General features: G+C 44.0%; 1 protein-coding gene across 1 annotated transcript in view; it reads left to right on the top strand.

Moving 5' to 3' along the window:
• Positions 1–17,336, top strand: part of LOC139257681 (zinc finger protein 585A-like) — a 63,805-nt gene that overhangs the window by 16,425 nt on the left and 30,044 nt on the right. The window contains exon 4 of the mRNA XM_070874569.1: positions 7,447–8,502. Coding sequence (XP_070730670.1) covers positions 7,803–8,502 — 700 coding nt within the window. The 5' untranslated portion in view covers positions 7,447–7,802. The remainder of the gene's footprint in view (positions 1–7,446; positions 8,503–17,336) is intronic.

The following is a 17,336-nucleotide window of genomic DNA, read 5'->3' as shown; positions in this document are numbered from 1 at the left end:
GACCCCCAGGTCCCTCTGCACCTCAGCATGTTGTAATTTCTCCTCATTCAAATAATATTCCCTTTTACTGTGTTTTTTTTTTCCCCAAGGTGGATGACCTCACATTTTCTGACATTGTATTCCATCTGCCAAACCTTAGCCCATTCGCTTAACCTATCTAAATCTCTTTGCAGCCTCTCTGTGTCCCCTACCCAACCCGCTTTCCCACTAATCTTTGTGTCATCTGCAAATTTTGTTACACTACTCTCTGTCCCCTCTTCCAGGTCATCTATGTATATTGTAAACAGTTGTGGTCCCAGCACTGATCCCTGTGGCACACCAATAACCACCGATTTCCAACCCGAAAAGGACCCATTTATCCCGACTTTCTGCTTTCTGTTAGCCAGACAATTCTCTATCCATGCTAATACATTTCCTCTGACTCCGCGTACCTTTATCTTCTGCAGTAACCTTTTGAGTGGCACCTTATCGAATGTCTTTTGGAAATCTAAATACACCACATCCATCGGTACACCTCTATACACCATGCTTATTATATCCTCAAAGAATTCCAGTAAATTAATTAAACATGATTTTCCCTTCATGAATCCATGTTGCGTCTGCTTGATTGCACTATTTCTATCTAGATGTCCCGCTATTTCTTCCTTAATGATCGCTTCCCCACTACAGATGTTAAACTAACTGGCCTATAGTTACCTGCCTTTTTTCTGCCCCCCTTTTTAAACAGAGGCGTTACATTAGCTGCTTTCCAATCCGCTGGTACCTCCCCAGAGTCGAGAGAAGTTGGTAGATTATAACAAATGCATCTGCTATAACTTCAGCCATCTCTTTTAATACCCTGGGATGCATTTCATCAGGACCAGGGGACTTGTCTACCTTGAGTCCCATTAGCCTGTCCAGCACTACCCCCCTAGTGATAGTGATTATCTCAAGGTCCTCCCTTCCCACATTCCTGTAACCAGCAATTTGTGCCATGGTTTTTGTGTCTTCCACTGTGAAGACCGAAGCAAAATAATTGTTTAAGGTCTCAGCCATTTCCACATTCCCATTATTAAATCCCCCTTCTCGTCTTCTAAGGGACCAACATTTACTTTAGTCACTCTTTTCCATTTTATATATCGGTAAAAGCTTTTACTATCTGTTTTTATGTTTTGCGCAAGTTTACTTTCGTAATCTATCTTTCCTTTCTTTATTGCTTTCTTAGTCATTCTTTGCTGTCGTTTAAAATTTTCCCAATCTTCTAGTTGCCCACTATCCTTGGCCACCTTATACGCATTGGTTTTTAATTTGATACTCTCCTTTATTTCCTTGGTTATCCACGGCTGGTTATCCCTTCTCTTACTGCCCTTCTTTTTCACTGGAATATATTTTTGTTGCGCACTATGAAAGAGCTCCTTAAAAGTCCTCCACTGTTCCTCAATTGTGCCACCGTTTTGTCTGTGTTCCCAGTGTACTTTAGCCAACTCTGCCCTCATCCCACTGCAGCCCTCTTTGTTTAAGCATAGAACGCTCGTTTGAGACACTACTTCCTCTCCCTCAATCTGTATTATAAATTCAACCATACTGTGATCACTCATTCCGAGAGGATCTTTTACTCGGAGACCGTTTATTATTCCTGTCTCATTACACAGGACCAGATCTAAGATAGCTTGCTCCCTTGTAGGTTCTGTAACATACTGTTCTAATAAACAATCCCGTAAGCATTCTATGAATTCCTCCTCAAGGCTATCCCATGCGATTTGATTTGACCAATCGATATGTAGGTTAAAATCCCCCATGATTACTGCCGTTCCTTTTTCACATGCCTCCATTATTCCCTTGATTATTGTCCGCCCCACCGTGTAGTTATTATTTTGGGGCCTATAAACTACGCCCACCAGTGACTTTTTCCCCTTTCTATCTCTAATCTCCACCCATAATGATTCAATATTTTGTTCATTAGAGCCAATATCGTCTCTCACAACTGCCTTGATATTATCCTTTATTAACAGAGCTACCGCACCTCCTTTCCCTTCTTGTCTATCTTTCCGAATTGTCAGATACCCCTGTATGTTTAATTCCCAGTCTTGGCCACCCTGCAACCACGTTTCTATAATGGCCACCAAATCATACCCATTTGTAATGATTTGTGCCGTCAACTCATTTACTTTATTTCGAATGCTGCGTGCGTTTAGGTAGAGTGTTTTAATACGAGTTTTTAAACCATGATTTTTAGTTTTGACCCCTCCTGCAGCCCCTTTATATTCATACATATTGTCCCTTCCTATCACCTTGTGGTTTACACTTACCCCAGTGCTACTCTGCTCTGTTGCCTCCTGCCTTTTGCATTCTTTCTTGGGGTCCTGTTCATCTGAGCTCTCACCCACTCTAACTAGCTCAGAGCCCTCTCCTGGGTTCCGAATACTCCTCACATTGAGGCACCGAGCTTTCAGGCTTGCCTTTTTATTACACTTTGACCCTTTAGAATTTTGCTGTACAGCCGCCCTTTTTGTTTTTTGCCTTGGGTTTCTCTGCCTTCCACTTTTACTCATCTCCTTTCTGTCTTTTGCTTCTGTCTCCATTTTGTTTCCCTCTGTCTCCCTGCATTGGTTCCCATCCCCCTGCCATATTAGTTTACTCCTCCCCAACAGCACTAGCAAACACTCCCCCTAGGACATTGATTCCGGTCCTGCCTCGGTGCAGACCTTTCGGATTGTACTGGTCCCACCTCCCCCAGAACTGGTTCCAATGCCCCAGGAATTTGAATCCCTCCCTGCTGCACCACTGCTCAAGCCACGTATTCATCTGAGCTATCCTGCGATTCCTACTCTGAGTAGCACGTGGCACTGGTAGCAATCCCAAGATTACTACTTTTGAGGTTCTACTTTTTAATTTAGCTCCTAGCTCCTTAAATTTATCTCTTAGGACATCATCCCTTTTTTTTACCTATATCGTTGGTACCAATGTGCACCACGACAACTGGTTGTTCACCCTCCCTTTTCAGAATGTCCTGCACCCGCTCCGAGACATCCTTGACCCTTGCACCAGGGAGGCAACATACCATCCTGGAGTCTCGGTTGCGGCCACAGAAACGCCGATCTATTCCCCTTACAATTGAATCCCCTATCACTATCGCTCTCCCACTCTTTTTCCTGCCCTCCTGTGCAGCAGAGCCAGCCACGGTGCCATGAACTTGGCTGCTGCTGCCCTCCCCTGATGAGTCATCCCCCTCAACAGTACTCAAAGCGGTGTATCTGTTTTGCAGGGGGATGACCGCAGGGGACCCCTGCATTACCTTCCTTGTACTGCTCTTCCTGCTGGTCTTCCATTCCCTATCTGGCTGTGGACCTTTCACTGCGGTAAGACCAACTCGCTACATGTGCTACTCACGTCATTCTCAGCATTGTGGATACTCCAGAGTGAATCCACCCTCATCTCCAATTCCACAACGCAGTCCGTCAGGAGCTGGAGGCGGATACAGTTCCCGCACACGTAGTCGTCAGGGACACTGGAAGTGTCCCCGAGTTCCCACACAGTACAGGAGGAGCATATCACGTGACCGAGCTCTCCTGTCATGACTTAACACTTAGATACACTTAATTTGGCAACAACACTGTTAACAGGTTACTTACTGATATAAAAAAGAAAAAGAAAAGCTACTCACCAATCACTTACCCCTTTGGCTGTGACGTCACCTTTTGATTTCTTTCTACTTTTTTGCTTTATCTCCGTGCTGGAGCTGCACCAGTTGGGCCTTTTGTAGGCCTCACCAATGCCACGAACTCCCGCCTCCGATCTGCCGATGCCTCTCGCTGCCGCTGGGCCTTTTGTAGGCCTCACCAACGCCACGAACTCCCGCCTCCAACTCCCACGAACTCCCGCCTCCGAGTAAAACCTACTCCCACATTTCTGAAACTGACAGGTACAGAGTAAAACCCATACTCACATTCCTTAAACTGACAGGTACAGGACAAAACCCACACTCACATTCCTGAAACTGACAGATACAGAATAAAACCCACACTCATATACCAGAAACTGATGGATATAGAGTAAAACCCACACTCACATACCATAGACTGATGGATACAGAGTAAAACCCACACTCACACACCATAGACTGATGGATACAGAATAAAACCCATACTCACATACCAGAAACTGACAGATACAGAGTAAAACCCACACTCACATACCATAGACTGATGGATACAGAGTAAAACCCACACTCACATACCATAGACTGATGAATACAGAGTAAAACCCACACTCACACACCATAGATTGATGAATACAGAATAAAACCCACACTCACATACCATAGACTGACAGATACAGAGTAAAACCCACACTCACATACCATAGACTGATGGATATAGAGTAAAACCCACACTCACATACCATAGACTAACAGATACAGAGTAAAACCCACACTCACATACCATAGACTGATGGATATAGAGTAAAACCCACACTCACATACCACAGACTGACAGATACAGAATAAAATCCACACTCCGATATCTTAGACTGATAGGTACAGAATAAAATCCACTCTCGCAAACTAGAAACTGACAGATACAGAAATAAAACCCACACTCACATACCATAGACTGGCAGATACAGAGTAAAACCCACACTCACATACCATAGACTGACAGGTACAGAATAAAACCCACACTCACATACCAAAAACTGTTATATACAGAGTAAAATTCACACTCATAATCCATAGACAGAGATAGAGTAATACCCACACACAAATATCAGAAACAGACACAGGTAAAACCCACACTCACATATCAGAAAATGACAAGGACTGTGTAAATCCAACACTCACATACCAGAGAATGAAAGATACAGAATGAAACCTACACTCACTTACAAGCAATTGACAGGTACAGTGAAAACCTCCCTTCCATACCATAAACTTACAGGTATAAAGGAAAAGCCACATTCGCTAACCAGAGACTGACAGATACAGAATAAATACAACACTCACTGGTGGCCGTAGTCTATAGGCCCCCTAACAGTAACTAAACTGTTGGATGGAGTATAAATCAAGAAATAATGGAGGCTTGTAAAAAAGGAGCAGGAATATTCATGGGCAATTTTAATCTTCATTTGATTGAACAAATCAAATTGGCCAAGGTAGCCTTGATGAAGAATTCAGAGAGTGTATCCAGGATAGTTTCCTTGAACAGTACTTTGCGGAACCAACCAGGAAGCAGGCTATCTTAGATCTGGTACTCTGTAACGAGAACATAAAAACATAAGAAATAGGAGCAGGAGTAGGCCATTTGGTCCCTCTAGCTTGCTCCGCCATTTAATAAGAACATGGCTGATCTGATCATAGACTCACCTCTACATCCCTGCCTGCTAACCCTTTATTCCCTTATTACTCAAATATATGTCTACCTCCGCCTTAAATATATTTAATGGCCCAGCCATCACAGCTCTCTGGGACAGAGAATTTCACGGGTTTACAACCACCTAAGAGATTAAATTCCTCCCCATCTCAGTTTTAAATGGGCGATTCCTAATTCTGAGACTATGACCCCTAGTTCTAGTTTCCCCTATGAGTGGAAATAATCTCATTGTATCTACCTGTCCGAGCCCCCTCATCATCTTATATGTTTCAATAAGACCACCTCTCATTCTTCTGAACTTCAATGAGTATTGGCTCAACCTACTCAACCTCTCTTCATAAGTCAACCCTTCATCTCCGGAATCAACCTAGTGAACCTTCTCTGAACAGCCTCCAATGCAAGTATATCCTTTCTTAAATACGGAGACCAAAACTGTATGCAGTACTCCAGGTGTGGCCTCACCAATCCCTGTACAGTTGTAGCAGGACTTCTCTGCTTTTATACTCCATCCCCCTTGCAATAAAGGCCAACATTCCATTTGCCTTCCTGGTTACTTGCTGTACCTGCATACTAACTTTTTGTGTTTCATGCATTAGTACCCCCAGGTCCCTCTGTACTGCAGCACTTTGCAATTTTTCTCCATTTAAATAATAATTTGCTTTTTTATTTTCTCTGCCAAAGTGGACAACCTAACATTTTCCCACATTATACTCCATCTGCCAAATGTTTGCCCACTCACTTAGCCTGTCTATATCCCTTGCAAATGTTGTGTGTCCTCCTCACAACTTGCTTTCCCACCCATCTTTGTATCATCAGCAAACTTGGCTACAATACGCTCGGTCCCTTCATCCAAATCATTAGTATAGATTGTAAATAGTTGAGGCCCCAGCACCGATCCCTGTGGCATCCCACTAGTTACTGTTTGCCAACCGGAAAATGATCTATTTATCCCGACTCTCTGTTTTCTGTTAGTTAGCCAATCCTCTAGCCATATTACCCTCAACCCCGTGAACTTTTATCTTGTGCAGTCACCTTTTATGTGGCATCTTATCGAATGCCTTTTGGAAATCCAAATGCATCACATCCACTGGTTCCCCCTTATCCACTCTGCTCATTACATCCTCAAAGAACTCCAGCAAATTTGTCAAACATGATTTGCTATTCATAAAAACACATTGACTCTGCTTGACTGAATTATGCTTTTCCAAATGTCCTGCGACAGATGTTAGGCTAACTCATCTTGTAACACTGTTGTGAATCACCTTGGGACATTGTACTACATTAAAGGCGCTATATAAATAAAAATTATTATTATTACTATAAAGGAAAGCTGCGGGTTTGTGTGCTGCCTCAGAGATTAATCGAGATGCAGAGTGCATGCGTGACCATCTTTGGAAAAGAGCAAAGTGTGGGCGGGGCTACAGGGTCCCAGTGAACCCAGCCAGAGTCGGCACCTTCAGGGGAGGAGAGGGAGGGTAATCAGTGAGTGTAGAACTGAACCCAGCCAGTCAGTACCTTCAGGGGAGGAGAGGGAGGGGAACCAGTGAGTGTAGAACTGAACCCAGCCAGAGTCAGTACCTTCAGGGGAGGAGAGGGAGGGGAACCAGTGAGTGTGGAACTGAACCCAGCTAGAGTCAGCACCTTCAGGGGAGGAGAGGGAGGGGAACCAGTGAGTGTGGAACTGAACCCAGCCAGAGTCAGTACCTTCAGGGGAGGAGAGGGAGGGGAACCAGTGAGTGTGGAACTGAACCCAGCCAGAGTCCGCACCTTCAGGGGAGGAGAGGGAGGGGAAGCAGTGAGTATAGAACTGAACCCAGCCAGAGTCAGTACCTTCAGGGGAGGAGAGGGAGGGGAACCAGTGAGTGTGGAACTGAACCCAGACAGAGTTGGTGGTGAAAACTGGGATTGGAGCACAAGCTGTCTTCAGACGTGCGATGTGTTTGAATTTCAGCACAGGGAGGACGGAGAGTGTATGGGATGGGGATTTACAGCTTTGGAGGAACAAGAGAGGCAAGAATGTTCCATGGATTCTACAATTGTCTGTTCTGAATTTCTGTCCTGTACTTGCAGTAATGGTTTTTGTAAACTCCTTTTCCAGGTTATTAGAAGGGCAGGATTTGCAGACGGGAAACTCAAACGAAATATCACGTCAAGATCTGACCGAATCACTCGATTCCTCACCACGAGTATATCATCGGCCTTTGAATGTGGAAGGAGAAATATTTGTCTGTTCTGTCTGTGGGAAAAGATTTCAAATATCAGTGTGACTGGAAAAGCATCGAGACACACACACCCGAGTGAGAGTGTTCCAGTGCACTGACTGTGGAAAGAGCTTTAACCAGTTACACAGCCTGAACAAACAAACACTGCGGGGAGAAACCGTACACGTGTTCTGTGTCTGGACGAAGCTTTAACTGATCATCCATCCTGGAGAGACATAAGGACACCCCCACCATGGAGAAACCGTGGGAATGTGGGGACTGTGGGAAGAGATTCAATTATCCATCACGGCTGGAAATTCATCGACGCAGTCACACTGGGGAGAGTTCGTTCACCTGTTGCGTGTGTGGGAAGGGATTCACTCATTCATCCCAGTTGTTGACACACCAGCGAGTTCACACTGAAGAGAGACCGTTCACTTGCTCTGTGTGTGGGAAGGGATTCACTCAGTCATCCAACCTGCTGAGACACCAGCGAGTTCACACTGGGGAGAGACCGTTCACCTGTTCTGATTGTGGGGAGGGATTCACTCGGTCATCCCACCTGCTGACACACCAGCGAGTTCACACTGGAGAGAGACCGTTCACTTGCTCTGAGTGTGGGAAGGGATTCAATCGGTCATCCAGCCTGCTGATGCACCAGCGAGTTCACACTGGGCAGAAGCCGTTCACCTGCTCTGTGTGTGGGGAGGGATTCACTTGGTCATCCCACCTGCTGAGACACCAGCGAGTTCACACTGGGGATAGACCGTTCACCTGCTTTGAGTGTGGGAAGGGATTCACTACCTCATCCAATCTGCTGGCACACCAGCGAGTTCATACTGGGGAGAGACCATTCACCTGCTCTGAGTGTGGGAAGGGATTCACTCGGTCATCCAACCTGCTTACACACCAGCGAGTTCACACTGGGGAGAGGCCGTTCACCTGCTCTGAGTGAGGGAAGGGATTCACTCAGTCATCCAACCTGCTGACACACCAGTGAGTTCACAAGTGACTGCAGGGTTTGGATTCTGCTGTTGTTGCTGCTGTTATTCACATCCGAATGAACTGTGTTCATTCTGTTAGTTGGTGTTTGTTTCTGCTGATGTTAATAAACCTTCAACTACGCTGGAGTTTAATATTTTGATATTTCAAAGAATATTATGTTGATATTTTATGTCTCCAAAATAAGAAGAGATTAATTGATGACCTGTTTCTGATGGCTCCATTTTTGATCGGGGCGGAGGAGCAGTGAGAGATCGGGGCCCAGGAGAGGCGAGGATTCTGGGCCCAGAAGAGGCGAGGCCCCAGGGCAGCATGGGCCAGCCCACACTGCGATCTATGGATAGTAGGAGCATATGTGTGCACTAGGTCCGTGCAGCAGAGTCTTGGTTAACCCTTGCCACTGGATCAAGACTTAGCTCTGTCAAGCCCATGTGGTGGCTGGTGTACAACGGCCACCCCACGTTAAAAGAATCCATGCACAGGCATCTTCCACCCTTCAGTATGGAGTTCAGGACCTAGATTGTCAGGTTCCTCATTGAAACACCTGTGAACTCATGTATTTTTGGTGTGGAAGTGGGTCATCCTCGATACGAGGAACGGCCTAATACTATACTACCATTTTTGAGCCTTTTCTCCTTTCTGACTCCAGATTATTTCAGTTCTCAGACCTTCGGTTACTCTCCGGGACAAGTCCCAGCTCCCCATACCTTCCAGAGTGCCTCTCCGAGTCTTGGTATCCAGGGAAGGTATCGGTAACAGCCCAGGATCACTAAACACAAAACCCAGTCTGTTAATCACTTTCAGCTACTGGACTTAGTGTGTGCCCCACAGCATCTCTCTCACCTTCGATGTGTGATTGGAGCATCACGCCTGCAAACCTGGGTTCAATTTAAATTTGAATCTACTCTAAGTGTATTTTTTAAAAAAATAATGGTTTAGAGTCAACAAGATGAACATGTAGCCACATCATGGCCCAATAAACCAGCTCTATATTCACAGGAGAAAGTCTGTTATCTAACTCCTCGAGTGATAGAGAAAGATTCCAACTCTAAGAACATCTAAAATCTGTTGTAAATATATTTCAAATACTGACTGGTACAACCTGTCTCTTTCTTTTCAATTGAAGTAAATAGAAGATGAGGAGGGGTTGGAGAGTAGGGGTGAGGGGGTTGGAGAGTGGTGGTGAAAGAGGAGTTAGGGTGAGAGGGGGTTATAGAGTAGGAGTGGAAGAGGAGTTGGGATGAGGGGGGTTCAGGAGTAGGGGTGAAAGAGGAATTGGGGGTGATGGGGGTTGGAGAGTTGGGGTAAAGGTGAATGGAGAGGAGTTGTAATGGAGCAGCCAATTTGTGCACAGCAAGATCCCACAAACAGCCATGTAATGATGACAAGATAATCTGTTCTGAGTGATCTTAATTGATGGATACACATTTGCCAAGACACCAGGGGAGAACTCCACCTGTTCTTCCTCAGAATCATGGCTGTGGGATCTTTTACGTCCAACTTAGGGACTCGATGGGGCATCGGTTCAATGTCTGATCTGAAAGACGCCACCTCTGACACTGCAGCGCTCCCTCTGTACTGGCACCTGGAGTCTCGGCCTAGATTATGTGCTCGGGTCTCTGGATTGGGAATTGAACCCTCGATCCTCTGACTCAGGGCCGAGAGTGCTACCACTGAGCCAAGACTGACATGGTCTGTTCCCTGTTCCCATTACACTAGACCGTGCCTGTGTTATTACACTAACCCCACCCATTCATACTGCAGTGGGCCCTAACTCTGTTATTAGACATTCGGCAAAGCATTTGCTAAAACAAAAAAACAACAAGAAATTACATTAATATAGCATCTTTAAATCAGTGAAATATCTCACTATCGGCGCTTAACAAGATCGATATCAATAAAAAGACATTGTTGAGACAGAGCCACAGAGAAAGATATCAGGACAGATTCCCAAAAGGTTGATCGAAGAGGTAGTTTTTAAGAAGAACCTTGAAAGAGGAGGTTGAGGTTTAGGGGGAATTCCAAAACTTAGAGCCTCGGCAGCTGAAGGCACGGCCGCCAATGGTGGAGCAATTAAAATCGGGGATGACCAAGAGGACAGATTTGGAAGAGCACAGGGAACTCGGAGGGTTGTGGGGCTGGAGGAGATAGAAATATAGAAAATAGGTGCAGGAGTAGGCCATTTGGCCCTTCGAGCCTGCACCACCATTCAATATGATCATGGTTGATCATGCACTTCAGTACCCCATTCCTGCTTTCTCTCCATACCCCTTGATCCCTTTAGCCGCGAGGGCCATATCTAACTCCCTTTTGAATATATCTAACGAACTAGCCTCAACAACTTTCTGTGGTAGAGAATTCCACATGCTCACAACTCTCTGAGTGAAGAAGTTTCTCCTCATCTCGGTCCTAAATGGCTTACCCCTTATCCTTAGACTGTGATCCCTGGTTCTGAACTTCCCCACGGGAACATTCTGCCTGCATCTAACCTGTCCAATCCTGTCAGAAATTTATATGTTTCCATGAGATCCCCTCTCATTCTTCTAAATTCCATTGAATATAAGCCTAGTCGATCCAGTCTTTCTTCATATGTCAGTCCTGTCATCCTGGGAATCAGTCTGGTGAACCTTCGCTGCACTCCCTCAATAGCAAGAATGTCCTTCCTCAGATTAGGAGTCCAAAACTGTACACAATATTCAAGGTGTGGCCTCACCAAGGCCCTGTACAACTGTAGTAAGACCTCCCTGCTCCTATACTCAAATCCTCTCGCTATGAAGGCCAACATACTATTTGCCTTCTTCACCGCCTGCTGTACTTGTATGCCAACTTTCAATGACTGATGTACCATGACACCCAGGTCTCGTTGCACCTTCCCTTTTACGAATCTGTTACCATTCAGATAATCTGCCTTCCTGTTTTTACCACCAAGGTGGATAACCTCATATTTATCTACATTATAGCGCATCTGCCATGTATTTGCCTACTCACCTAACCTGTCCAAGTCATTCTGCAGCCTCTTAGCATCCTCCTCACAGCTCACACTGCTACCCAATTAGTGTCATCTGCAAACTTGGAGATATTACATTCAATTCCTTCATCTAAATCATTAACGTATATTGTAAATAGCTGGGGTTCCAGCACTGAACCTTGCGGTACCCCACTAGTCACTGCCTGCCATTCTGAAAAGGACCCGTTTATTCCTACTTTTTGCTTCCTGTCTGCCATCCAGTTCTCTATCCACTTCAATACATTACCCCCAATACCATGTGTTTTAATTTTGCACACCAATCTCCTGTGTGAGACCTTGTCAAAAGCCTTTTGAAAGTCTAAATACACCACATCCACTGGGTTGCATTGTCTATTCTGCTAGATACATCCTCAAAAAATTCTATGAGATTTCCCTTTCATAAATCCATGCTGATTTGGACCGATCCTGCTTTCCAAATGCTCTGCTATTACATCTTTAATAATTGATTCCAACATTTTCCCCACCATCGATGTCAGGCTGACTAGTCTATAATTACCTGTTTTCTCTCTCCCTCCTTTTTTAAAAAGTGGAGTTACATTAGCTACCCTCCAGTCCATAGGAACTGATCCAGAGTCTATAGAATGTTGGAAAATGACCACCAATGCATCCACTAGTGATAGGGCCACTTCCTTAAGTACTCTGGTATGCAGACTGTCAGGCTCTGAGGATTTATCGCCCTTCAATCCCATCAATTTTCCTAACACAATTTGCTGACTAATAAGGATTTCCTTTAGTTCCTCCTCCTCGCTAGACCCTTGGTCCCCTAGTATTTCCGGAAGGTTATTTGTGTCTTCCTTAGTGACGACAGAACCAAAGCATTTGTTCAATGGTTTGCCATTTCTTTGTTCCCCATTATAAATTCACCTGATTCTGACTGTAAGGGACCCACAATTGTCTTCACTAATCTTACAATGATAGAGAGGCGAGGCCATGGAGAGTTTTGGACCCAAGGATTAGAATTTTAAAATCGAGGCATTGCTTAACTGGGAGCTAATGTAGGTCAGTGAGCACAGGGGTGATGGGTGAATGAGATTATAGCAATAGGGCCCTGACTTGCACACACTATTAGATGAGACCCAATCTTGGCTTGAGTGCACTAGATACTGGCTGTGTGATCAACACACTAGATCCAGCATTGTGTTCAGTATAACACTAGAGTCTGCCTCTGTTATTATTGGATCCAGCACTATCTTTTTTACTCTCACAGTGGGCCATGCATTTGCTGTTATTACTCTGGAGCCTGTCTCCACTCTTATTGTATGAGACCCTGTCTCTGGAATTGTACCACTGGACCCGGCCTCTGCTTTGATTGGAAAATAACCTGCCACTGTTATTCCAGTTCTAGTGCACACCTCTATTATTATAACTGTCTCTATTGTATTCTATAGAGTATGTTTCTGGTATTGTTAAAGTGTTAAAGGCTTCTGTTCATGTGACACTATCACCTCTTTCAGTTTTATTACAAAAAAACTTATTCAATTATTAAAGACTTATTTCTAGTGTAAAACGAGGCCTTGTCTCAGTTATCAATGCACCAGACCCTGTTTCAGTTTATATTACACTAGACCCTGTCTCTGTTTATATTACACTGGACCCTGTCTCTGTTTATATTACACTGGACCCTGTCTCTGTTTATATTACACTGCACCCTGTCTCTGTTTATATTACACTAGGTCCTGTCTCTGTTTATATTACACTAGATCCTGTCTCTGTTTATATTACACTGGACACTGTCTCTGTTTATATTACACTGGACCCTGTCTCTGTTTATATTACACTGGACCGTATCTCTGTGTATATTACACTAGATCTTGTCTCAGTTTATATTACACGAGACCCTGTCTCTGTTTATATTACACTAGACCCTGTCTCTGTTTATATTACATTAGACCCTGTCTCTGTTTATATTACACTAGACCCTGTCTCTGTTTATATTACACTAGACCCTGTCTCTGTTTATATTACACTAGGCCCTGTCTCTCTTTATACTGCACTCGACCCTGTCTCTGTTTATATTACACTAGACCCTGTCTCTGTTTATATTACACTAGACCCTGTCTCTGTTTATATTACACCAGACCCTGTCTCTGTTTATACTGCACTAGACCCTGTCTCTGTTTATACTGCACTAGACCCTGTCTCTGTTTATACTGCACTAGACCCTGTCTCTGTTTATATTACACTAGGCCCTGTCTCTGCTTGTACTGCACTAGACCCTGTCTCAGTTTATTGAACCTCGACCATGTCTTAGTTATTGCAGCACTAAACAACATCCACAAATATTGGAAATGGTTGGGGAGGAAACAGTGAAAGTTTAACAGTCAGGAAACAGAAGACAGGAGACAGAAATAGAGCAAATAGAGCAAATGAAGGACATAATCAATGAGAGAAAGACAGATTTATTAACCTCATGGCAGGTATAGATACAGCTTCACTTTTACCATCACTGGCACCAATCGTCACAGACCGGAGGTAAATCTCAGGAGCTTCTATGTGATGATGAGGTGATCACTGGACAATAAAGCTCAGAGACTGGTGGGTGGCTGCTCATTATCCTCGGTGTGATTTAATCCCCTTTCCCACTGAATACTGCGGACAGACATGGTCACCTTGGTAACAGAATGGTCAGTGTGACATCACTTTCTAAACAAGAGCACACAAGACAATGGGTTATCAATACATGTTGAAGATATTAAACATTCTGCAATTACTTTTTACATAAAAGTAAATAAAATAGTGGAAAATTATTGCTGAAGATAATTTATCTCTGTGGAATTGACTCGCAAACATTAAGAATGATGTGTTTTGTTTACACACACACACACACACACACACAAATTTAGAACACTGCAGTACTGACTGGCAAGGTCGCAAGTTCGATCCTTGATCTGGGCTGTTAGTTGATCTTAGCCAAGGCAGCAGTTCAGGGGCTATAATTGTCCTCAGTACCACTGGGCTAAATATGAGTAAAAATCAGCCACTGCAGATGCTCTTCATACCGATCCAGGGACCTCAACTGGGAAGTGTGTGGATGTCATTTGAGGACAGGATTTGAGGCTGTGATGCCTACCACAGTCAAAATCTTGCTGGCACTCACCGAGTCTATGGATAGCGAGGCACTGGAGGTTAACTAATGTCTGTGGAATTGCATCCCCCCAACACACACATACACACCCTCACACACCCCTCCACACAACATTACACACTCCGCCCCCACATACACACACCCCCACACACAGCCTTCTATACACCCACACACACATACACACACCTCCCCACACACACGCACACACATCATTACACCCCCTCACACCTACACACAAACCCCGTCACACACCCCTCCACACATTACACACTCCCCCCATACACCAACATACACCCCCACACACAGCCTCCTACACACCTCCCCACAAATACACACATCTCCCCACACACACACACATCTCCCCACACACACACACATCATTAAACCCCCTCACACATACACACACACACCCTCACACATCCCTCCACACATTACACACTCCCCCCACACACCCACAAACAGCCTGCTACAGACCCACACACACATACGCACGCCTCCCCACACACACACGCACACATCATTACACCCCCTCACACACACCTCCACACAACATTACACACTATAAACAGAGACAGGGTCTAGTTTAATTAAACAGAAACATGGTCTAGAGTAATATAAACAGAGACATGGTCTAGAGTAATATAAACAGATATGGTCTAGTTTAATATAAACAGAGACCGGGTCTAGTGTAATATAAACAGAGACCGGGTCTAGTGTAATATAAACAGAAACATGGTCTAGTGTAATATAAACAGAGGCAGAGTCTAGTTTAATATAAACTGAGACAGGATTTAGTGTAATATAAACAGAGACAGGGTCTAGTGTAATATAAACACAGACAGGGCCTAGTGTAATATAAACAGAGACAGGGTCTAGTTTAATATAAACTGAGACAGGTTCCAGTGTAATATAAACAGAGACAGGATGTAGTGTAATATGAACAGAGACAGAGTCCAGTATAATAAAAACAGAAACATGGTCTAATGTAATATAAACAGAGACTGGGTCAAGTGTAATATAAATAGAGACAGGGTCGAGTGTAATATAAACAGAAACATGGTCTGGTGTAATATAAATAAGAACAGGGTCTAGTTTAATATAAACTGAGACAGGTTCTAGTGTAATATAAACAGAGACAGAGTCATTGAAGGTTGGCATGCAAATACAGCAGGCGGTTAAGAAAGCAAATGGCATGTTGGCCTTCATAGCGAGGGGATTTGAGTACAGGGGCAGGGAGGTGTTACTACAGTTGTACAGGGCCTTGGTGAGGCCACACCTGGAGTATTGTGTACAGTTTTGGTCTCATAACTTGAGGAAGGACATTCTTGCTATTGAGGGAGTGCACCGAAGGTTCACCAGACTGATTCGCGGGATGGCGGGACTTACATATCAAGAAAGACTGGATCAACTGGGCTTGTATTCACTGGAGTTCAGAAGAATGAGAGGGGATCTCATAGGAACGTTTAAAATTCTGATGGGTTTAGACAGGTTAGATGCAGGAAGAATGTTCCCAATGTTGGGGAAGTCCAGAACCAGGGGTCACAGCCTAAGGATAAGGGGCAAGCCATTTAGGACCGAGATGAGGAGAAACTTCTTTATCCAGAGAGTGGTGAACCTGTGGAATTTTCTACCACAGAAAGTTGTTGAGGCCAATTCAATAAATATATTCAAAAAGGAGGTGGATGTAGTCCTTACTACGAGGGGGATCAAGGGGTATGACGAGAAAGCAGGAATGGGGTACTGAAGTTGCATGTTCAACCATGAACTCATTGAATGGCGGTGCAGGCTCGAAGGGCCGAATGGCCTACTCCTGCATCTATTTTCTATGTTTCTATGTTTCTATGGTCTAGTGTAATATAAACAGAGACAGCGCATAGTGTAATATAAACAGAGACAGCGTCTAGTGTAATAGAAACAGAGACAGCGTCTAGTGTAATAGAAACAGAGACGGGGTCTAGTGTAATATAAACAGAGTCGGGATCTAGTGTAATATAAACAGAGTCGGGTCTAGTGTAATATAAACAGAGACAGGGTCTAGTGTAATATAAACAGAGACAGGGTCTAGTGTAATATAAACAGAGACAGGGTCTAGTTTAATATAAACTGAGACAGGGTCTAGTGAAAATAAACAGAGACAGGGTCTAGTGTAATATAAACAGAGACAGGGTCTAGTGTAATATAAACAGAGACAGGGTTTAGTGTAACATAAACAGAAACATGGTCTAGTGTAATATAAACAGAGACGGGGTCGAGTGAAATATAAACAGAGTCGGGGTCTAGTGTATTATAAACAGAGACAGGGTCTAGTGTAATATAAAAAGAGACAGGGTTTAGTGTAATATAAACAGAGACAGGGCCTAGTGTAATATAAACAGAGACAGGGTCTAGTTTAATATAAACTGCGACAGGGTTTAGTGTAACATAAACAGAAACATGGTCTAGTGTAATATAAACAGAGACATGGTCTAGTTTAATATAAACAGAGACAGGGTTTAGTGTAATATAAACAGAGACAGGGTTTAGTGTAACATAAACAGAAACATGGTCTAGTGTAATATAAAGAGAGACAGGGTTTAGTGTAATATAAACAGAGACAGGGTCTAGTTTAATATAAACTAAGACAGGTTCTAGTGTAATATAAACAGAGACAGGGTTTAGTGTAATATTAAACA

The sequence above is a fragment of the Pristiophorus japonicus genome, unplaced genomic scaffold (assembly GCF_044704955.1).
Source record: "Pristiophorus japonicus isolate sPriJap1 unplaced genomic scaffold, sPriJap1.hap1 HAP1_SCAFFOLD_894, whole genome shotgun sequence".
NCBI lineage: Eukaryota > Metazoa > Chordata > Chondrichthyes > Pristiophoridae > Pristiophorus > Pristiophorus japonicus.
The sequence above is the reverse complement of the archived record's forward strand: the minus strand, read 5'-3'. Positions and strand labels throughout refer to the sequence as shown.